The 23,714-nt window shown below is 45.2% G+C and overlaps 1 protein-coding gene across 1 annotated transcript in view; it reads right to left on the bottom strand.

Moving 5' to 3' along the window:
* Window positions 1–23,196, bottom strand: part of ERCC6 (ERCC excision repair 6, chromatin remodeling factor) — a 70,738-nt gene extending 47,542 nt beyond the window's left edge. Inside the window, exons 1-5 of the mRNA XM_040242837.1 lie at window positions 23,079–23,196; window positions 18,173–18,608; window positions 16,314–16,434; window positions 14,329–14,440; window positions 9,006–9,717 (exon numbers count right to left, since the gene is read on the bottom strand). Of these exons, the coding sequence (XP_040098771.1) occupies window positions 9,006–9,717; window positions 14,329–14,440; window positions 16,314–16,434; window positions 18,173–18,594 (1,367 nt within the window). The 5' untranslated portion in view covers window positions 18,595–18,608; window positions 23,079–23,196. The remainder of the gene's footprint in view (window positions 1–9,005; window positions 9,718–14,328; window positions 14,441–16,313; window positions 16,435–18,172; window positions 18,609–23,078) is intronic.
* Between the last annotated feature and the right edge of the window lie 518 nt (window positions 23,197–23,714).

The raw sequence follows: 23,714 nt of genomic DNA, 5'->3' as shown, positions 1-23,714 counted from the left end.
ATTAAACAATTCAATCCTTACAACTCTATGAGACAAATACTATTCTTAATCTCTTTTTCTTAATTAAAGAAAGGTAGGCAGGGACAGGTAAAGCAGCTTGCTCAAGATCACCAATGTGAAGGTTCTAACCTGGATGGAGTCTGTGCTCCTGTTACATAATCTTGAGTTTCAAACACATTTTCAAACTTGCAAAAAAAAATCACCCTTTTTCTCACAGCACCACCCAAAAAGGTCAATAATCACCTCTCTAAATGCTACACAATGAAAACACTTCTACAAGAGCAAACTAAACTCTAAAACATCAATTCAAATTTGTCTCAAGAAATATCAGTGTGAAAGTCTAAGGAGAGGAAAGATGGCCATTGTTTGTGTACAATAACATGATTCCCTCTACACCGTGCTGCTGTGCAGGGTGGGTCAAAACTCACTCTTCACTGGACACCTGCTAACTTATCCAAGTAATAGTGAAGTCAATTTAACAGTTCTTCTGATTACAGATAATCTGGGCTGAAAAAACACATCGGTTCAGTTAAGTCGCTCAGTCATGTCCAACTCTTTGCAACCCCCTGGACTGCAGCACACCAGGATCCCCTGTCCATCATCAACTCCTGGAACCTACTCAAACTCATGTCCATCGAATCGGTGATGCCATCCAACCATCTCATCCTCTGTCCTCCTCTTCTCCTCTTCCCTTCAATCTTTCCCAGCATCAGGATCTTTTCAAATGAGTCAGTTCTTCACATGAGGTGGCCAAAGTATTGGAGTTTCTGCTTTAGCATCAGTCCTTCCAAATGAATATTCAGGACTGATCTCCTTTAGAATGGACTGGTTGGATCTCCTTGCAGTCCAAGGGACTCTCAAGAGTCTTCGCCAACACCACAGTTCAAAAGCATCAATTCCTTGGTGCTCAGCTTTCTTTATCATCCAACTCTCACATCCATACCTTTAACCTCTGAGCCACCTGGGGTTCCCTACTAGCTTTGACTAGACGGACCTTTGTTGGCAAAGTAATGTCTCTGCTTTCTAATACATTGCCTAGGTTGGTCATAGCTTTTCTTTCAAAAAGCAAGCATCTTTTAATTTCATGGCTGCAGTCACCATTTGCAGTGATTTTGGAGCCCCCAAAAATAAACTCTTTCCCTGTTTCCATTGTTTCCCCATCTATTTGCCATGAAGTGATGGGACCGGATGCCATGATCTTAGTTTTCTGAATGTTGAGAGTTTTAAGCCAACGTCTTCACTCTCCTCTTTCACTTTTATCAAGAGGCTCTTCAGTTCTTCTTCACTTTCTGCCATAAGGGTGGTGTCATCTGCATATCTGAGGTTAGTGATGTTTCTCCTGGCAATCTTGATTCCACCTTGTGCTTTATCCAGCCTGGAATTTTGCATGATGGACTCTGAATATAAGTTAAATAAGCAGGGTGACAATATACAGCCTTGACATATTCCTTTCCCAATTTGGAGCCAGTCTGTTGTTCCATGTCCAGTTCTAACTGTTGCTTCTTGACCTGCATACAGTTTGAACATTCTTTGGCATCGCCTTTCTTTCAGATCAGAATTAAAACTGACCTTTTCCAGTCCTGTGGCCACTGCTGAGTTTTCCAAATTTGCTGGCATACTGAATGCAGCACTTTCACAGCATCATGTTTTAGAATCTGAAATAGCTCAACTGGAATTCCATGACGTCCACTAGCTTTGTTCATAGTGATGCTTCCTAAGGCCCACTTGACTTCGCCTTCCAGGATGTCTGGCTCTAGGTGAGTGATCACACCATTGTAGTTATCTGGGTCATGAAGATCTTTTTTTTTGTATAGTTCTTTTGTGTATTCTTGTCACCTCTTCTTAATATCTTCTGCTTCTGCTATGTGCATACCATTTCTGTCCTTCACTGTGCCCATCTTTGCATGAAATGTTCCCTTGGTATCTCTAATTTTCTTGAATAGATCTCTAGTCCATGCCTGAAGAACTATGGATGGAGATTCGTGACATTGTACAAGAGGCGGTGATCAAGACTATCCCCAAGAAAAAGAAAGGCAAAACGGTTGTCTGAGGAGGTCTTACAAATAGCTGAGAAAAGAAGAGATGCTAAAGGCAAAGGAGAAAAGGAACGATATACATATTTGAATGCAGAGTTTCAAAGAATGGCAAGGAGAGATAAGAAAGCCTTCCTCAGTGATCAATGCAAAGAAATAGAGGAAAACAACAGAATGGGAAAGACTAGAGATCTCGTCAAGAAAAAACACATAATTCACGTAATGCCAGACACACCAATACACAGGCACGCCTTGGAGATATCACAGGTTCAGTTCCAGACCGCCACAACAAAGCAGACACTGCAATAAAGCAAGACACATGAGTTCTGTGGTTTCCCAGCACATATGGAAGCTACGTTTACATTATACGGCAGTCCCGGAAGTGTGCAATGGCATTCTGTCTAAAAAAGCGACGCACATACCCTGATTTAAAAATGGTTGGTTAAAAAACTGTTACCCTTCATCTGAGCCTTTAGAGAGTCAACCTGTCTGCAATAGTAACATCAAAGATCATCATAACAAATACAATAATGAAAGTCTGATATATTGTGAGAATTATAAATGTGACACAAAGATATGAAGTGAGCAAATGCTGTTGGAAAAATGGCAATGATAGACTTAAGGCAAGTCTATCTTCAATCTGTACTGCCTATACTGAAATGCCTGTACTAACCTACAGAGAAAGCAAACTATACCTCTTATAGGGACTGTCAAATACTAGGAGGCTGCGATCATAAATTAATAAAATGAATATGCCCGCTGCAGAATTTCCAAAGAAATCACATATTTTGCGGCTTGAAATTTACAACTGACCTTATTGCTCTGTTTTCAGTTTTAAGCTGCAAGGGCCGATAAGATCTGTAGTGATTGTGAGGGGAAAGTCACACATCATACGGTTAAATCATTCCTAATATAGGGTGAAATTTCAATATCAGGGTCATTCTCCACTTATTGCAATATCCATGAAAGAAATTCTACAACAGAAGCACAGTGAGGACAATTTGATTTTTAAAAATATATTCACGGCCCCAAGCTGGGTGTTTAATGCAGTTTGCATTTCTGCGGTGCAATAGGTTTTCTCTTGCAGACAGCTAAGAATCCCGCACAGATTAGTCTAATTTGCTAAACTGAGATGCTCAGTGGTTTACTTTTCTTATCTGCCTTTTTATGGTCTATCTGGGTGGACTTAATTGGCACATCTGAGCAGATGAAATACCCTCAGTTAGGAGTCCAGATCTCACCGAGTAAATTAAGACTGATGCAGACAATTATGCAGCGGAGCTGAGGACGAGAGGTGTGTGCAGAGCACGAAGCAGAATTAGTCTTCATTTGTGTCTTAGCTCCGTCATTTAAAAGAAGCCAAGATGCTCTCTATGAAACCTCCTTAAGGGAGTTAACTTTTTCTTTTCTTTAAAATATAGATTACTACAAGAAAAGAAAAAGGAAAAATATATATAAGTTTATTTCTTAAGAAAACAATTAAGTCCCAGAAACTGATGACAAGAACTGTCAATAAATAATTATAGTTTCTGGGTCAAATCTAGATTAAATTTTAACCAAATTCAGATTTTTAGAGATCAAATGATTTGGGGTTTTTTTGTTGTTGTTCGTTTGCTTGCTTTGTTTTTAAGGCACAAGCAAATCAGGCTCTACAATGTAATCTGGGCTTTGCCTAACTGTGACCTGAATTTAAGTGCAGTGCAAACAAAAATCTCATCTAAGGATAAGCATGGGACAATCACAATGCAAAGGGTTCGGCTCTAGACAAGAGGGAGAGGCTCTGTGAAGACAATCAAATGTAGACAGAACAGCTGAGAATGTGGGAGGCTCAGCCTTTAGCACCATTTCAAGCCAGGGCTGGAACCTGCAAAGTGTGAGGCTGTCCTCATCAAGCCATGCGAGAAACTGATCGCTGAGGCCAGGCTCTTCTGGGTCCATGGCACCAGTCCTCGCTGACAGGCCACTCCCTCCTGACCCAAACCACCCTCAGCTCCAGCCCAACCCCAGACTTCTCACTTGCTGCTACCCTGGGCGAAAGACCTCAGCTTTCTCGGCTGGCTCAGAATCCCATCTCCTAGGGGGCCGTGAGGACTAAATCACTGGACCCACAGAGACGGCAGCACGGCCAAGTGGTTAAGCGTTCACTAAGGTCAGTTACCTGAGTTCTCACACAACCTCCTCCCCTTCCTCCTGGATGCCCCCCTTGCTCAGGCCTCCAAATGTCGAATCCAAGAGACTTTTTTCAGCATTTATCCTCCTGGACTTGACTCCTCTTGGCATCTGAAAATAACAATAGCCCTCCCCTTCTAGAACTAGGCATGTATACAGCCAAACCCTCCAAACCAGGGTCCAGCTCAGCCCTGCCACAGAAGCCGCAGTGCTCAGGGGAGGGGTGATGAGGACTCCATTTTCCCAGACAATTTAGCTGTGTAGAGGCTTCAGGTATTCTGTAAGATTTACACAGTGAATGGAGTCATCTGACTTTTTAACTCCAAGCTATTCACACGAAAATAAAGTTTAAAATGTGATAAAAGAAAAACCTTTAAGATTAAAAATGTATCAGAAACCAGTTTTATCAACGGGTACCATATGGGTACCACGACTATAGATTCGGGTTATACCATACCATGAGGAAAATTCTATCCCCATCCACATCAGACCTGTCAAGCTTTCGAGACATCCCAGCAACGTCCCCAAACCTTCATCCAACTGACCTGGGTTTGGGGTTTGGTTTCCAGTCCAGGGAGGCAGGGGTGGCCATGTCCTGATTCTTGGCACCACCGTGTGGCCATATACAGACATTGCCCATTTTACCCAACTCCAAGTACTGGCTTCAAACCCCGGCTCTTAACCAGTGAGATCATGGGCAAGTTGATAAACTTGAAAAGGCCAAGATAAAGTGTACATCCTGCTATAATTGTAACATGTGACAGATAAATATGCACAGGATCAAAGACTGGAATGAGGGGCTTCCCCTGCAGAAATAACGTGCCCCCCAAAGTAAAGCAGTACTTTCCTTTTCAATGATGCACTGAAGTTTGAGGGTAAATGTGGCAAGTGTTTTAACCTGCATCCTCAGGTCCACATCAACATATCTGAACCATTCCACAGATGAGGCCCAGTTCTGGGACCAACCTCCCCCACAAAATCTCCCCTAAAGCACTTCCAGCTTATTTCATTACACTCTTCACCCTGGTAGGTCCCATCTGTGCCCCCGTTCCCTAAAATACTGAAGATTCCTTGCAGGAATGGTGTCTTAGAATGGAGTCGGGCATTCACGCAGTGAGAATAAAGATGAAGCAATGGAGTTGACCTCATATTTCGACTGGGAGATGAATCACCTACACTGAGGGTACCAGGACTGATCATCTGGCAGGGGAAGGTGCCTGTGTGAAACGTGTGGTCTTCCAGGCCACTCTGGACTCCACCTGGGACACATATCACCCAACACCAAACGTGTCTTATTTCTATTAAGTGCTTGGCCCCGGGAGATCTTAGATCCTAAAACAATGGATTTTACGGAAGACTTCACAACTGAGAGCCATACCCTAATGGAAACTTGAGTACCACAAAATTAAAATAAAAAATCATGGATGCTTTGTAAGATCTGTTAGCATGGACATGAGTAGGAACCAACAAAATGACTGCTTCTAAGAAGTGGCCCGTTCATCCCGGTACATGACCAGAGCTATAAAAGTCAGGGAGCACCACTAAGGGGACAGCCTGCAAATGCAACAGGACAGGGAAGAAAACGGGATAAGAATGTGGAAAAGGCGAAATTCACAGACAGTATAAAAGATGGCTGAAACTTCCAAGACTGACCTGAAATCTTGGGCTAAGGCAGAGAAAGAGGGATTGTAAGTGCTATTACCCAGATCCAGAAAACGTTAAGCTGTGGAAAAGGTCTGACAGGGTATTCCTGCTGAACATCAACTAAAATCAAAGATACCTAGTTAGGACTAACCTAGGGCTAATGAAAGACATAAGACTCTCCAGTTGAGAGAACTAAGCGGGTGAGATGTCTAGGAATCATCCACTTTTACTTCTAAGAGTTCAAAACAATTAGCACGGTTATAATTTAAGCCCTGTTATATAAATATATATAATTCAACACATATTTAAGTTCAAAAGGTACCTGCCCTGGACATAGATTTCCAAATTCTAACCATTAGGAAAAACTCATTTTCTATGTTGTAAACTAAGTTGTTGCTGCTGTTCAGTTGCCAAGTCATGCCCTACTCTTTGCAGTCCCCATAGCCTGCAGAATTCTCTGTCCATGGGGCTCTCCTGGCAAGAATACTGGAGTGGGTTGCCATTTTCCTCTCCAGGGGATCTTGCCAACCCAGGGATGGCACCTGCATTTCCTGCGGATCCTTTACCACTGAGACACCAGGGAAGCCCCTGTAAACTATACGGGGCATCAAACCATGCTATTAGTAAGATAACAAATCCTAATCTTTTTCTTCACTCAAGGGGCTACCATTACAATTTCAATCTGTCTACAAAGATCAACAACAAGAAATAACAAAATACAGAGTGACTGGCAGTTTTAAAATACCCTTAATATGCTTCTCAATCCGGAGCATTTTGGTTTCTTTTAATATCAAGGGAGATGTAATATAAACATTTAATGCAGATATCTGCAGTTCGACAGTTATCTGCCTTAATAACTGTAGCTATAAAATTTTAAGAGCTATAGTATTTTGGTGGCAATTAGAGTTATTGATATTTCTGAAACTCATTTGAGATTCTACTGTAACTTGAGCAAAAACTGACTTTCTGATATGGCTTTGGATATAACAGTTTTACATTCTTAACATTATTAAGAAAAACTTATTGCCATGAATTTAAACCCACATTTAAAATTCAATCAAAACAAACTGCTCTTGATCAAAATACTGATATACTTAAAATACATTTAATATTGACTCAATTTAATGGCAAGAATATTCATTCCACTTACAATCAATATGGTGAGATTAACACTTTTATTAATTCTCTACAGTAGTCAAGGAAAAAATATGCCACTCACTGTTCAAGAGTATTGAGCAATACCCCTCAAACAACTTTACAAATATGGAACATGCGAAGTAACTTTAATGTTGCAATAAGAAATGACAAGTATGAAGCCACTCCTCAACCCTGTCTTGCCATGTAAGGTATCACTGCAGTGTTGAGTGTAAGGGCTCTCTTAAAGACCTGGATCTAGGTTGCAGGTACTCAAATTACTTATGAAAAGAACCATGCCTCATCTCCTTCTAAAAGGTTAGGCAGGGAATATGGATATGCGGCATATCTGTATGCAGCAATATGGGTGGAGAGTGTCAGCAGCTCTAAACAAGAAGGAAAGAATATCAGAGCAATCTTCATTCTCCAATATTCAGTCCAGTCCAGTTCAGTCACTCAGTCGTGTCCGACTCTCTGCAACCCCATGAATCGCAGCACGCCAGGCCTCCCTGTCCATCACCAACTCCCGGAGTTCACTCAGACTCACGTCCATCGAGTCCGTGATGCCATCCAGCCATCTCATCCTCGGTTGTCCCCTTCTCCTCCTGCCCCCAATCCCTCCCAGCATCAGAGTCTTTTCCAATGAGTCAACTCTTTGCATGAGGTGGCCAAAGTACTGGAGTTTCAGCTTCAGCATCAGTCCTTCCAATGAACACCCAGGACTGATCTCCTTTAGTTAGTGGGAAGCTACAAAATTATAATAAACTAGGTCTCCCTACACTGAGGAAAAAGAAAAAACTGTTGAGGATTGGGAAAAAAATATCCTGGGAGCAAATATCTAAAAAGTAATCTGAAAAAAAAAAAACGTAACCTGTTAAGGAGACTCTCACATCCCCTTGAGTTTCTCAGTGCTCTTGGCAAGCTGAGCGCTGAGCCTTGAGCCACACAGCGCAGTGCTCCGTGAGACTCAGGGGCACTGGAGCGTGCACACTGGTTTTCATGGTTCACAGAGAATGTGTGGCAATGGGCAATGCTGACTCCACAAGCAGACTTGTCCACCCTCCTTTTATCTTACTTACGCCAGATACTGACAAAATCATGGAAATGAGAAGCCGGTTGGTCTCTAGCGCACACACAAAAGACAGCGGGAAGCGCAACCTGGATATTCGAAGCCCATATCTGGCACTGGAAGGTTTAAATTCTTTAAACAACTACTTTTTTAAGACAAGGAAGGAGAGATTGAGGAAAGCAATCTCATTTTTTCATACACTAAACTTAAAACTTCAGCTCTCTGAGCTTCCTGGGGGCGCGACTGATAAAGAACCCAGCTGCCAGTGCAGGAGACATGAGAGACACAGGTTCGATCCCTGGGTCGGGAAGATCCCCTGGAGGAGGGCATGGCAGCCCACTCCAGCATTCGTGCCCGGAGAATCCCAAGCACAGAGGAGCCTGGCGGGCTACAGTCCACAGGGTCGCGCAGAGTCGGACACGACTGAAGCAACTTAGCATCACACACGTCCTCCGGAAATTACTCCACCCAGCACACACCACACAAGCCAGCCTCCTCCTCCGCCCGAGCCTCGTGGCAAGGCACCCACTCTCCAAAGGAAGGCTCACAGCTCCTCCTTTAGTCCTTTGCATGCCTCTTGACCCAGCCTTCCCCTTAGGCTTTTCTTCTTAGACTTGCCCCCAAATCTGAATGATGACCCCTAAGTAGAAACATCTCGGCTCAGCTCCACTGAGGATTCAGGGGCTCTGATGGTTCTATCGCTGACTCAATGGACATGAGTTTGGGTAAACTCTAGGAGCTGGGGATGACAGGGAAGCCTGGCATGCTGCAGTCCATGGGGTTGCAAACAGTCCGACACGACTAAGTGACTGAACTGAACTGATGTTCTATTGGGCTAAGGCTGCAGGAAGTCCAATCTTTGGATGAATAGGGGTCTAACACACTAAGCTAGGCCAGAACTCTTATTTATTAATAAACCTGCCACCTACAATAAAATACGGCCCCCGTGGACTGACCTTAATCGTTGCTTATAATAATCTTCGTCTCCATCGTCTCGGCATCTCACCACTTTCCGACCTCCTCCCGTGGCTTCAGCTTCTTCCCCAGAACTTGGAAAAAAGTCATCATCAATCTCCTGTACAGTGACTTTCTTCTGCCGTTTCCGGCGATTGAGCACCAGCCTCTGCTCCCAGTCGGCGCCCTCCCCGGGCAGGTTGGCGCCCACCGCCTCCTCCAGCTCCTCCTCCGTGGGCAAGTACTCAGACTCTTCACCCTCAGAGGCCCCCTGGGCCTGTGGTCTCACATCACAATCCCAGGGTTTCTTTCCCTTTAGCAATCCGACCTGCCCCTGGAGCTGAAGAGCCCTCTTCTGGAGTTTCTTGATGTGTTTTTTCAGGCGTTTATCTGTTTTCGATACAACTTTGCCTCTCTCGTCTGGTTTGTTTTCATTGAGTGTTGAGCTCAGCTCAGAAGTGGCTGAGGCCGAAGCTTTTTTAGCTGCTCTTTTATTACAAGCTTGCTTCTTTCTTTCAAAGGACAGTTTTGCTTGATCTGCCAAATACTTTTCAAAGCCTGATGCTTCGTTGAGCATTAGTTTTCTGGGCTTCTTCTCCTGCTTCTGAGGGATTTTGGTACCAAAAGGTGTCATCTGACCAGTGCGGACGAGCTCTTCCCAAGCGGTCTCCTGAGCGGGCATGAGCATGCTGCCAAGGCAGGACGGCTCTGCTTCTGAAAAAGGGATGACAATGCATTGGGTACTAACATAAAACTTTCCAGGAGAACAACAGACGTGTGCTACTCAACACATGCATACAAAAAAAAAAAAAAAAAACCACTGAGGTACTTACCATACTATATATGAAGAACAGAGTGAAATTTACTCCTATTCAAAAAGGTAACTTCTCAGTAACTTCCCGAAATACTGCATTATAAATATGTTTTCTGGGCATCCAAAGACAGACCAAGTCATATGTAACACACAGAGAGGGAAATTTTGCCATGTTTCCTTATCAAGCAAACAGTAGTCCTTGAACAAGCAATCTCCCAAGTCTGCACATCACTGCTAACACCAGCACTGAGAGGGACCTAAATTCGAGAGACAGCAGGACTGACAAGGGAACTCTAAAGAATCAGCGTGCACCTAAATAGGTCAGACACAAACGGCGGCTCTGCTCCGTTCAACAGAAGAGCCACCACGTGGCCAGTTAAGTTGACACTGAGAGTTCATTTTTCAGTTGTACTTGCCACATTTCAAGAGCTCACATGCGGCTGAAGGCTACCATGCCAGGCAACACAGACAGCATTTCCGTTACTGCAACTACGCCTACTGGACAGCACCACGTTAGATGCGTAGACTGACTGAGGGACGAACTAAAATTGGAAGTTATGCCACAATAATAGAAAGCCACCCAGAAATCACTGGTCTTTCATCGGCTGAAATCAACCTCTAGCAAAATTACTTTATCCATAGCCAAAATATCAAAGGAAGTAAGGCTTAACGGGAAGGAAACCATATTCTAAAATCTATTCTCTCTCGCAGGCCAGTAACACCAGCGCAGTTTTTCATTAAATGTACACTAAAGAAGAACGTACATCAGAAAGTGCAGAAATCCCAAGTGTACAGCTCAGTGAATTTTCAGAGAATATACCCATACACACCTGAAGAAGGAAACAGCAACCCAGGGCAGTATTCTTATCTGGAGAACCCCATGGACAGAAGAGCCTGGCAGGCTACAGTCTACGGGGCTGCAAGAGTCGGACCCGACTGAGCGAGTAAACCGCCTAGAAGCCAGCATCCAGCTCAGGGAGTGAGACTCGCCAGGACCCCCAGAGCTGCCCTTCACGGAGTCTCGCAGCTTCTAGCCCACAAGCCAGTGCCTGACCTGGCAACACTGCAGGTGAGCTGGGCCTGGCACTGAACTCGGAAGCGTCTGCGCTTGTGTCTGGCTTCTGTCCGAAACTGTGCCTGCGAGTCGCGCCTGCTGCTGACTTTGGCTGCAGTCTGCTGGTGCGCACTGCTGGTGCTGTGCAGTCGTCAACTCCGTCACGCTGCCACAATGTCGCCATCCTACCGCTAACGGACACGTGGGTAGTTTCCAGGCTTGGACTGCCGAGAATATCGCTGCTACGAGTATTCCAGGACATGTGCTTTGGTAGCGCTGTGTATATAATTCTTTGGGTCTATTAAGCTTTGATAGACAACACCAAACATTTCCAAAGTGGTTCTGTCAATTTTAAGTTCTATCAACAGTGTTTCAGAGTTTCAACTGATCCATATTCTTGCCCTTCCATTTTAGCTATTCTGGTAGGTGTGTAGTAGTACCACTCAGTGGCTGTAATTTATATCTCCCTAAGTGACTAATGAACTAGGGAACGTCTACACAGACTTGCTGATCTTTTGGGTAGCCCCTTCTAAGGAAAATGTCCAAATCTTTCGCCAATTTTTCTCACAGGGGATCTTTAAAAGGAAGAAAAAAAAAAGATCTCTAGGAATTCTTTATACATTCTAGACTCAAGTCCCTGGATTAACACAGATACTGCCAACATTTTTTCCCATTCTGCAGCAGCTTGCCTTTTCACTCCCTTAAATGCTATCTTTCAGCAAACACAAGACCTTAGTTGTAATATGGTTCATTTATCAAATCTTTTCCTTCACAGTGAGCATTTTTGTTGTCTTGTTAAATTTCTGCCCTAAGATCATGAAAATGTTTACTATGTTATAATATAAAACCTTTTTTATCCGTCACATTGGAAAAGTCCATCTGGAATTTACTTTAGAACGCTATATAATGGGCCCATCCTCATCTTCATGTGGATTAAGCCGGCACACTTAATGGAAAGATGACGCTTCTCCACAGCACTGCACTGCAACATATATCAGGAACACAAGTGGCCACACAGGGGTGGGTCTGCCTGCTGGCCTCCCCTCTGCCCACTGGCGCGCTGGTCTGCCCTTCCGCCACCACTGCACTGCTGCCTTACTCACTGCAGCTTAATAACAGATCTGGACAGCTCATTCTTCTTCAAGACTGCCGTGGCTCCTCCTGACCCCATGCAGTTTATACAAACTTTAGAACCAGCTTACTAGCATCACTCGCCTCAGCCTGCTCTTCCTGCCCTACACCCTCTCCCTCAGAAACCCCCTGAGGCTTATGCTGGGGGGATGGAGCCGCAGCAGGACGGAGCTGGCGTCCTCACAGTGCTGCGTCTCCCATCTGTAACTGTGGTGCGTCTCCTCGTTCGTCTTCTCTCAATTTTCAGGGACATCTTGTTGTCTTTAATGTAGACAGCACCAAAGAAAACTACTTTTTTAAACTAAGAGTTATTTCCAGGTATTTTGATTTTTATTATAATTGCCATCTTTACTAAATTTTTACTTTTTACTTTTGCTCATATGCAGAAATATGACTGATTTTTCTATACGGACCTGGTGTTCAACGACACTGCTAAATTCACACAGTAATTCCAACGGATTCCCACTGATTCTTTCGGACTTTCAACATGATTACCAACCACACATTCGGTAATAGTGATGGTTTCTTTTCTTATATTACTACCCTACCCAGTGCAATGTAACAGGAAAGGTGACAGCAAACCCCTCATATCGTCCCAGATCAGAGGAGCAAAGCCAACTGTTGCGAAGTTTATCCCACCAAATTCCAGGGAAGGATTCTTCAATCAGATAATCTTCACAACGACTAAGAAATGGGTCTCTATGTGGACAGCAGGGGAAAGGAGACCTCAGGAAAGCAAGGGAGCAAAGAAATGAAGGTCTACTATGCTTATGCCCATCTCAAGACAGACTTGGGAGGTTAAAGAATGCAGCCAAGGTCTATACCTGGGCAATAAAGAGCTGGGTGCATAAAGCCTAGATGCTCTGCTCTCTTGCCTCTCCAGACAGGGCACAGAGCACCAGGGAGAAGGGAGGGAACCCAGAGAGGATGGAAGAGGAAGGGTGGCAAGAGAGCCCAGCAGTCTTAAGTGTTGGCTAGAGCCCCAGTGGAAAGAGATAATAAGAAACAGGAGTTCAGAAAAAGGGAGAGGCCATAAGTGGACAGATTGGTAAGACACTAGAACCTAGGTGGCTAGAGAAGCCGTAGGGAAGGGGTAAGATTATTTGAGGAGACGCAGTATTATAAAAAGAGGGCTCAGCAAGAAATTCTGAGAGTAATTACAATTTAAGATAAGCCTAGAAAATCTGGTCAAAAACAACTAAGTAGAAATGGTCAGAAGGCTGAAAGGAAAACCAGCAGAGAGACATGGCTCCTGAGAGGCAGCTGCTACACAGGCCAAGCGGAGCTCTTGGATTGGGGGGAGCAACAATTACCCCAGGTCGACTTTTACCAAACAAGTAATAGGAAGCAAAAGATAACAGCAAGTTCTAGGCAGCCAGATCAAGAAAAAGGTTTTACCAATGAGAAATAACAGCACTTCAGCAGCAGGAAGCACTGGTCACAGGCCCAGTGGGTGCCGTAAGGCAATGCTGGCTAATATTTTCCCATCACCTCAATTGAATCTTCACAATTCTCTTGCCTCACTGAATGGAGCCAGCACAAAATATGTGCTTGAAGGGCTTAAATCTGTATTTCAACTGGTAAATAGCTGAACAGCTACCAACAATTTCTAAACACACACACACACTGACACTCAAAACATTTCGTTTCAGAGCTTATGTATCTTCCCAAAAGGTTTTCCAAATGACACCCATCCAGGGCAGTGATATAAGCAAAATCATGGCCATGAATTAAATAACCTGAATTAAGATGCCTTAACAACAGAATTGATGGTTACAAAGCCTGTCAAATACGTCCCAAAAAGATCTGTAAAAGCAATTCTATGAATGCTGACTGATGATACTGGGTCAACAAAATATAAATCAATCAAGATGTTAGGTGTCTGTATGAAGTTAATTATACAAAATGTTAAGATTTCTAATTTATTAAACGTAATAATAAATGGGCACCAGGAGCCTCTATTAGGCTGAGTTAAAAATTTACTTTCATTCTCTGAAGCACCAAAAGACTTATAACTCACTTCATCTCAGTGTTTCTCTCTCTCTGAACAGTCTCTATCTAAACATCAAAGAGCTGCTAAAGAAAGACAGGAAAATACAAACAAGTTATAATAGACCGAGGTTAGGGTTAGGTTAGGGTTAGACTAGGTTCTACGGATGTAGAGAATAAAATGTCCTGTGTTTGTTTTGACTCTAAGTAAATAAATGTTTTGTCCAAACACCCAGGCTGGGGCCGAAGAGACACCCTCCACTGAGCAGAGGCATCAGGCAGCGATTCACAAACAGAGACACCATCCCCAGGATCCTCACCCCCCCAGGACCCTCACCTGCATCCTCCTCCTCCAGGCTGCCGTGGCCTAGTTCCACTTTCGCCTCTGCTCCTCCAAGGATGGCCTGGAGGCGTTTCTGTTTTGCTGTGATCTTCTTCAGCTGTTGTTCCTTAAATGGTAAATGTTGAATACAAAAAATAGCAGTGAAGTGATTAAATACAAAAGGCAGCATCAAAAAATTTTAAACACTTTAATCAAGGGCAAAATAAAAATAAAACACAACAGCCATATGTTACTATTACTACAGAGAAACTTATCTGAGTAACTGCTACTTTTCTCGCAAGTAGCGTGTTGCCCCAGGCAGCCCCGCCCCCACCCTCCTGACTGGGTGGCGCAGTCCGCTACTTGCTAAGCACCTAAGCTCCACACGCACTGACCCCACGGACTTGGGAGGTGGCGCTGCTCTTCTTGGTGTCCCCGTCACACACGGGGTAAATCACGACACTTGGTTCTGACCTTAGCAGCCAAAGGGCTATGAGGTCAACAGGCTACATGGCGAAGAAACACATCAACGTTCAAACGGTGGAAAAAGCCAGCCCCCCTGATAATGTACCACATTTGTGGCTGTCCTTTACAGCACACTACTCAATCACAACATTCGAAAATAAAATCTATTTTGACAGACCCTCTTACTCTGTCCTCCCTGGGCCCCCCTTTGTTTTGTCTTCCTCCTACATCACCAGAGCTCAGCCATGTGGCCATTCCTAGGGACTCCCCAGTTAACTAGGCCTGTAGTAGGTGGTTCTTCTTTCCAAGGTCAAGAATGTTTAAACAGCAGACATGAGTGTGCAGCGAGGGGACATCCTGATTATGGACACCATGTTGTAACGACTTGTAATTTATCTTGTAGGTTTTTTCTCAGCAAATTCTCATTTAAAACAGCCTGTCTCTGAACAGTCTCTCTCTAAACATCAGAGAAGAGCTAAAAAAAGATAGTAGACAACCAAGTTAGACTAGTACCTAAGCAGTCCTCGCTGCTCTCTGAAACTCCAAGCCACCAGAAGCCCACTGTTCACACGCTCCCACAGAGGCCAGATGGTCCCCAGTCTGCTTTGGGGAGACGCCGGCTGCCTCACTCCACTGTTTAGGCAATGACCAGTGAGCTGCTGCTACGGAGTTAAGTGAGGAGTCATGAACCAGTGAGTGGAAAGCGCAAGGAGCCAAGGCTACCGAGACCCCCAAAGGTCAAGCCCAACCAGGCGTCGTGAGGACCCTACTCGCTGCAGTGAATCGACGGCAAGCTCAAGGCCATCTGTCAGTCACTCTGGACGGCAGCAATACAGTGATTACAACCAGTCATTTCTACCTCCTGCCATATGTTGTTATGGAGTGTACGCAAGTTCAAAAAAATGTTTCAGACTTTATAAAAGCTATGTCAAAAGTAATAGACACTTCCCTTCCCTTAAGTCCAACAACCCTAAGTGCAGGCCAGTCAGTGCGGCTGGGTGGCAGCTGAACGCCTAAGGCCAGCCTCTTAGAAGGGAGCGCGTGAGTGTGGGGGGGGGGGGGCCGGGCCGTGCTGGCGGGAAGGCAGTGGAGACAGTCAGCACAAGCAGGAGCCGAGCAGGAAGAGCGCAAGTCCACGCGAGGCCAGAGGGCGCAAGAGGCTGGCGGCCGGAGGGGCCTCAGCTGGGGGCGAGAAAGCGGCAACGGAAGGGGGGCCACGGACGTGCGTGAGCGGAGGCGGAAAGTCAAAACAGGGAACTGCCTCCCAGCTGTGAAGCGGCCTGCACGTACGCGCGTGTGTGTGTGAAGCGGCCTGCACGTGTGTGTGTGTGTGTGTGCGTGCGCGCGCGCGCGCTTAGAAACACTCTTTAAACCGAGGATGTTAAAGGGAAACAGCCCAAACATTAAATGCATAAAAGCTAATTCTCTACTGTAAATCTGCTCCACATCTTTACGTACTTTTCAGAAATACCTATTTCCTACATATTACATGAGCTTAAACAATGACTTTTTTCAAAAATCCAAGACTTAGTCACCTTGTTATACTTCTGTCGTTTTACAGAATCTAGCTTCCTGTTGATATCTTTGCTGGTGGCAGCTTGAGGGCCAAGTTGTTCAATGATTCTATCAATCTGCCTTAGGGATGTCGTACATGACCTGAAAAGTAAGAGAAAATGTCTATTTTCCACTCTGGCAACATTTTTTACAGAATAATATGAAAAGAGGAATGCTAAAAACATGTCCCTTTTACTTCTCATCAACTACAAGACAAAAGAAACCAAACCAGACTAACACGTTCTCTTTGGCCACTAACAGAACTTGAAGGGCTGTTACAAATCTAAGACGACTGCTCATGCTTTTCTTTAATCTGACTAATTTTAATCTGCTTATTCCCATTTGCAAACTGATTCATTCATTCTATAAGCATTTTAAGTGTCTATTCAATAGACTATGCAAAAATGATGAGCAATGTTGTCCTTTTATATGAAAAATGCATACACTTTTCTTTAAGACAATTTTTTAGAGCAGTTTTAGGTATACAGAAAAACTGAGAAGGCAGAGATTTCCCATATACTCCTTGCCCCAAATATGCACAGACTACCCCCATTAGCAGCAACCCATATATGGGTTTTTAAAGCCCATTATGGGAGTTTCCCAAAGTCTGGAAAAGTACTAAACATATTTAAACATTTTCTAATATAAATCAGACATCTGTGATAGTATTTTTCTTTTTCATGACTAGAAGACTTACTGCTATGTTATTACACTTTGTAGTACAAACAGAAAAAGCCAATTTTTAACAGACTGCTCCTAAAATAGACATAGAATTGCAACTCCCAACTTTCAGAAGACAAATTCAATACTGACACTTGTGTAATTTGCTGTCTGTATCCTTTGTGGATTTCAGCAGAAAAGATGTTATCAATGCAACTTACTGGTGGTCTTGGCACCACATGTCACCCTCTGTCTAGCGTTAGGCAGTCTCGTGACCCTGCAGCACCCTGCTCTGTCACCTCTGCAAGCAGTGGACACATTTCCCTCACACCTGAAGGTCAGACTACAACTACTGGAGAACACCTGCTGCTCAAGAGGCTCAAAGAACACACCAGAACACCACTGGCAGAAAACAGGCCCTTTGGGTGCCAAGAGTGCCACGGTGCCCTTCACGGCAGGCCAGCAGCTCCATCCTCTCCCCTCCCTCCCGCTGCTCCCCCGAAGCTGCACCACCCCTCCACCTGGCCTCCCCTTCTCTTCCCTGCCTGCAGCACACTCTGCTGAGAACACTGGCTATGGGGGTGCAGACTGGCAATGCAGCGTGAGCTCACCTCAATCCTCTGCCCCCTCTTTCAACCCAGGTCCAGGCCTCTCCACAACCAATGCATTCTGCTCAGCACAGCCCAGGTCTGTTTCTCCTCTAAAGCATAAGTGAGCCTCCATCGAACTTCACCTTTCCTTAGACAGCCAAAAGTACAACAGAAGAAAGGAAAAGCAGGGAGGAATTTCTGTTTCCAGAAATGTAAATCTGAAAAGGTACCAAAAGACTGGTCCTCGCTTCAGGAACAGGAAACCAGAAAGAAATTACAGGATGGGGGAGAGGGCCAGGGGATGTTCCTGTTATCTGGAGTAGGACACATCAGATCTTCAGAAACACCTCTCCTGAGAATCATCTGTGCACAAGCTTGCGAGACCTGGCCACTCAGAACAGCACTTCTCACCAGGACATCATGTGTAAACAAGCAGCCAAGAACTGAACTGAGTAACTACTGTTTACAATGCTCGGGTTTAAACACTGGTCAAGGACTTACTGACTCCATCTTCTGATTAAAGGTTCTATAAATCCCTTCAATCTCTGGACTACCACAGGTATTGTCTAAATTTTTCAGTCCACACTCACGTGAGGTCGTCCAGGACTGACCGATACTCCTTCTCCGCCTCGGCAAGCTGGGCCACGCGGCTGGCCTCATGGATGGCGCTGTCCACCTGCTGAAGCACCCCTTGCTCCAGCACATCCTGGTCATAGACCTCTACGCCCAAGCCCTGCAGCTCCAGGGCCTGCGCACCGGGCTCCACCGCCTGGATCTGATGCCTGTTGATGTGCAGCAGGGCTGGCCCTCTCCTGGGAAGCTCCAAGAGACACCCTTCGGTGGAGCCGGAGGCTCCATCAGCAGAGGAACAAGAGGGGAGGCTCTGCCCCAGGCCCACGTCGCCATCCTTCTCCTGCTTGACTGTCCCCTCTTCGCTGCCACTGACATCCTGGCTCTGTGAACAGTCTGGCTCCTGAGTTTGACTTGAGTGGGGGATTCTTTCATTCGGCATCCTCTTCAGACTATCTAAAAGGAAAAAATTTTTCAGCAAGCCCATCAGTTATATAGAATTGTATTTATAAAATTGAGTAAATATTTTATAATTAAAGCAGATTGATTTCTCAAAAGACCAAGCAATAATCCTCCAATTACATAAAATCAAGTTTCCAAGTATTGTTTCTCTTAAAAGAGCACAAACTATAGGTCTTCTTGAGTTCTGATAATAATTAGCCGGCAACCAGCATCCCAAGCGAGGCCCACAGAGGCTTCTCCAAATTGAGTGGAGTCGTTTCCCTGCTGCTTCCCAAGTGAGCCTCTTCGCTGCATTTATGGCACAAACGACCTACACGAGAGCTGCCTGATCAACCGCGACACGCAGAAATAGTGACTTAAGCAGACAGACTCATAGAGGATTCTCTGCAAATCTAACACTAGAAACTTTTAGGTTGACTATTTACACCAATAAGGAGAAACCTCTGAAAAGAGATAATAAACACCACCACTCAAATCAGAACCTCAGTTAGATTAATTAAAAGTCTCAAAAATAACTCCATTTCAATGCATGACATAATTTTTCACCAACAAGCTGGCAAAAACATGATGACTGATAATATCCACTTAGGTAAGAAAGAGCCACCTTCACATAATGCTGGTGGGAATATAAATTAGTAAAATTCTTTTGGAAGGCAGTTTAGCAATATCTACCAAGATTTAAAATGCACGTTACTAGGCACTTATTCCAGAGAAATATTCACATATACATAGGCTACTTATTGTAGCATGTTTAATAGTTTTAAACCAGCATTAAATATTCTCAACAATAACAATATAAAAGCCAAATAAAATGAAAAGCCATGTCGTATGAAGGCATTTATATTGGAAAAAAATATGTACTCACATCCGTGTGTATGGAATGCACTCAAAATGATCTGAAGATACATACAAAACCTGCAGCATTGGAAGGCGGGAAACAGAAGGAGAAGGTAGGAATAAAGGGGAACTTTCACATTTTACAAGAAATCAGGAACTCCTTGAATGAGAATGTGTTTGCTCTACCGCCTGTAGAACTCCATCTAATAAATACTTTTAAATAGATTTTTTTTTAAGTGACAGCTTCTTTTTATTTAACTGTGAATAAACTCTTTATTTCTATGAAATGTTCACAAGTTCCCCAACAAGCTCCACTCATTCCTCATTAAATAAAGTGATGCCAGTGTCCAAGCACTAGGGTACAAAGATGCCAGGAACTTAGTGTCCCCCTGCCCCGAGGGGCTCACTCTACTGCAGAAGCATGCCAGTGGGGCAGGTCGATAGAAGAGGCACCGACAAGAGGCCAGGTGGACACAGAAGAAGGCACAGCACACTGGATCTGGAGTTCAAAAAACACAGGCAGAGTTTTGCACACATGGCCCACGATCTGACACACATAAGGTGTTCATACGTGTGCAAAGGAAGGCTCAGACAGGAATCTAAAATAACAAGTCTGGTCTGGATAACTGAGTCACTGGTGAACTCAGTCACGGAATTTGAATCAGAAAGGAAGCAGATGGGAAGCAGCCAAAGCTGTCAGGCCAGAATGCAGGCAGAAATATGAACCTGGGCTCTAGAGAAAATCTGGACAAGACGTGGAAAGAGCAGCAGAGTAAACAACCCCAGGGCTCCCGGGGCTCTTGACAGGGACCAGAGTCTTTTAGGGGATAAGAAAGAGGCTAAGGTTGAAAAGGTTAACCGTGAACAGCAGAGAAAGAAAATTCCTCTATCTGGGGCCCTTCTGATTATTTCCAGGAGAAAGGATCAGATTGGCACTCTATTACTTTCAACAGAGAGCAGGATTCTGGCTCCGAGCCTTCTTACTAGCTGGAATTTTTAAATTGTTCTTATTTGTATGTATACAAGGATTTCCTTTTCAGTTCTTAAAAAATATACTAATTAATCAAAATATTAAGTAATAACTCTGTAGTGCAAAGACAAAGTTAAAATAACAATGTTTGGAGAAAACGTCTAATTAGGAGTTAGGAAGGAATGGTCAAATGTGGAAAATAATAGGGCAAGTTCTAAAGAAACTACAAAGGTTCCAGTGGATTTGAGCAGTGGTTATCTTAGGATAAGGAAATAGAGGCCTAAGGATAGGCTATGGCAGAGAGATCACTGGAATAATAAAGTAATCAAAGGATGGGGAAGGAAAATTTGGTCAAGAAAAACTATAGGATGAATATCGAGTGGGTACTAGGGAGATAACCTGCACAGAAAGTGGTGCGTGAGATAGCAGCAAGCACAGAGTGAAGAAGGCACCGCACACCTCTCCGACTCTGGCAAGAGGAAGACCCCTGACGGACCTAAACTAGAAGTGCAGAGGAGAGCAGCTTAGCTGGGCCACAGAGAAAATACTCTGTAAGGCAGGAAATGTGGGCATTACCTGAGTCACGGGACACAGCTGGGATGGGAGGTGGGGGAGAGTGAGAATCTGAACTAAGTAACCTGTATTAGAGAAAAGGTGACGGGGAACAAACACTGGTGACGGGGGTGGAAGGCCTACCAGAGGCGAGCTCCCCAACCAGGAACTGCCAACAAGCCCAACTGCCTCCTTCAGTAATTAGCAGTCCCAGGGGAAATGCCAATGTTGGGCGTCTGCAGGGTAGAAAGGCAGATGTCACTTGGGCGTAAAGTAAAGATGCTGAGGAGATCTGGCAGAAGTCAATACAATGTGGTTAAAAACAGTTACCCTCCAGTTAAAAATAAATGCATGTTTTTAAAAAGATGCTGAGTATTTCACGTAACTGACCTTGGGGTCCAAGCTGGGCAAATTAGGGAAAAAAAACAAGCCAGGAGGCACTGAAGAGGAGAAAAGAAGGAAGAAAGGGATCAAGAGGCCACTTGGAGAATACACCAAAGGGCAAGTCTCCTGGGAATAAGAGATGAAAACCAGGAAGTTTCGGCTAGGAGGAATTTCAGAAATGAAATAAATCAGCTGACATTCAATAGATATTTACTGAGTCAATTACACCAATGTACTCTGCCAACCAGTTTCTGTCTGCATAGAACTTAGGAGCTCTTGCAGATGACAGGTATTTTAAGAATTATATATACACGTATTTACATACATGGGCTTCCCTGGGATATACGCACTTAGTGGTTCAGTCATGTCCGACTCTTTGCCCCCGCACCATGGACTGTAGCCCACCAGCCCCCTCTGTCCACTGAATTTCCCAGGCAAGAATACTGGAGTAGGTTGCCATTTCCTTCTCCAACACAAGTAAGTATTTATACATAAATTACACACAAAAATATAACTGTGGTAACTGCTATAGGAAAGTATAGACTTCTTTATAACAAAATAACAGAGGAGCCTAATTGATCTTATAGAAGTAGGTGTGAGGTCAGGGAGACCTCTTTGATAAACTGATATGTGAACCACCATCTGAAGGATGAAATAACAGGCCAAAAGTGAATATTTTGCAAAGAAACAGCATGTGTGATTTCTAAGGCTGGTAAGAGTTGGTGCTGTTGAAAAACTGGAAGAAGGCTGGAGCATTCTGACAAATCTCTATTGTACATGAATTACAGAGTTAAAGAAACTGATAACGACTCATGTACAGAACGTCTCTGCAAGACTTAACCATCTGGAAAAACAGTATCTTCATTGTCCTCCTTTAAGCACTGGGGCGTCTGTGGGAGGCGCTGGATACTGGTTTGGAGGTTTAGTTGTATACATGCAGAACTGGGAAGCGGAAGGGGTGTACTTGAAGACGGAGCCATAGGCAAGAACCAGATCACAGGGAGCCTAGGGAAACGTGAGCCTGGATTTTTCTCCAAGTGTAATGGAGTGACTCTTAACAGTTTCAAACAGGGTGATAATGCCATGACCCAATTTATGTTTGTAAAAGACCAGCTGGACCACAGTGCGGATAATGGACCGGAGGAAACAGCGCAACATGGACATGCTGGGACCACGGGTGAAAAGTGACAGGAGCCTGGAAGAGGGTGACAGCAGTGAGGATAAGATGCTACGTGGGCGCTCTTTACCCAGAGCATTTATATGCGGACTGCTCAGTCCTCCTTCACATACTCCCACTTGACTGTATCAACCGCCTGACTTGTTTTCACCCCGACTGTCTCGTCCAAATAACAGCTCCAGTTTTAACCGAGATCAAACCGGGCCGGGCTGACCCTAATTGCGGGGGCGGGGGGAGGACACAGAGCCGGAAAGCTGGCGCTTAGCCGCCGGCCCTCCTTGCCCTCGGCGGAGCCAGCGGCGCGGGCCCCCAGCCCCGCCGCTCCTCCTAGGTGAGCGCTCCCAGCGGCACTTCCGGCCGCAGGAGGGCTGGCGCGACCGCCGCGCGCCCAGGCGAGGGCCCGCTCCCGGCCGCCCGCGCGGAAGCTGCCGCCCCTGCCACCCCGGCCGCCAGGGGTCCCGGCGGGGCTGCGGCCGCCCGGAGAGTCGGGGCGGGCCCCGGACTTGCCCCGCCTGACATTCGGCCAGGCCGCCAGAACACTCACCCCCGGGCCGCGCGGCCCCCCGTACGGAAACGTACACGCAGCAGCCGCAGTCAGCCGCCGCAGAACTGGGACGAGGACCCGGCGCGGCGCGTGCGTCCTCACGTCTCTGCCGCCGCAAGCGCCGCCCCCAGCAGTGACCCGACGGCCGGGCGTGGGCGGGGCCTAGCGCGCATGCGCCGGCTGCAGGTGCTTTTGAACCCGGGTGAGGCCACGTGGTTTGAGCTCGTGACCCAGCGGTGCTTTCTACCTGGGAGCCGAGTGCGGAAGTGGTCCTGGCTGCTGATCTCTGGATTGTGGCTAGCGCTTCACGCGTGGTGAAAAATACATCTTTAGTAAAGGCGATTATAAGAATCAAAAGAAGGAATAATAAGAATGTTTTATTGAATAATAAGAATGTTTCCAGAAAAGGTAGAGAGGGATACGCAGTATGCCGAGCGACTGTGCTGACAACCATGAACCCCAAAGAGAAAGTAAGCTTGGGGAAAGGAGCTGTCTTGAGCTCCGCACGTTTCAGTAGCCGGCTGAAATGTCATCTGGCACGGCTGTTAGTGAGGAATAGGGAGAGGGCTTATTTTTGTTCCCCCTCTTACACACACACACACACACACACACACACACACACACACACACACACAC

Source organism: Oryx dammah, unplaced genomic scaffold (genome assembly GCF_014754425.2).
Source record: "Oryx dammah isolate SB20612 unplaced genomic scaffold, SCBI_Odam_1.1 HiC_scaffold_6, whole genome shotgun sequence".
Lineage (NCBI taxonomy): Eukaryota > Metazoa > Chordata > Mammalia > Artiodactyla > Bovidae > Oryx > Oryx dammah.
Note: the sequence above shows the minus strand (reverse complement) of the source record. Positions and strands in the feature narration are given on the sequence as shown.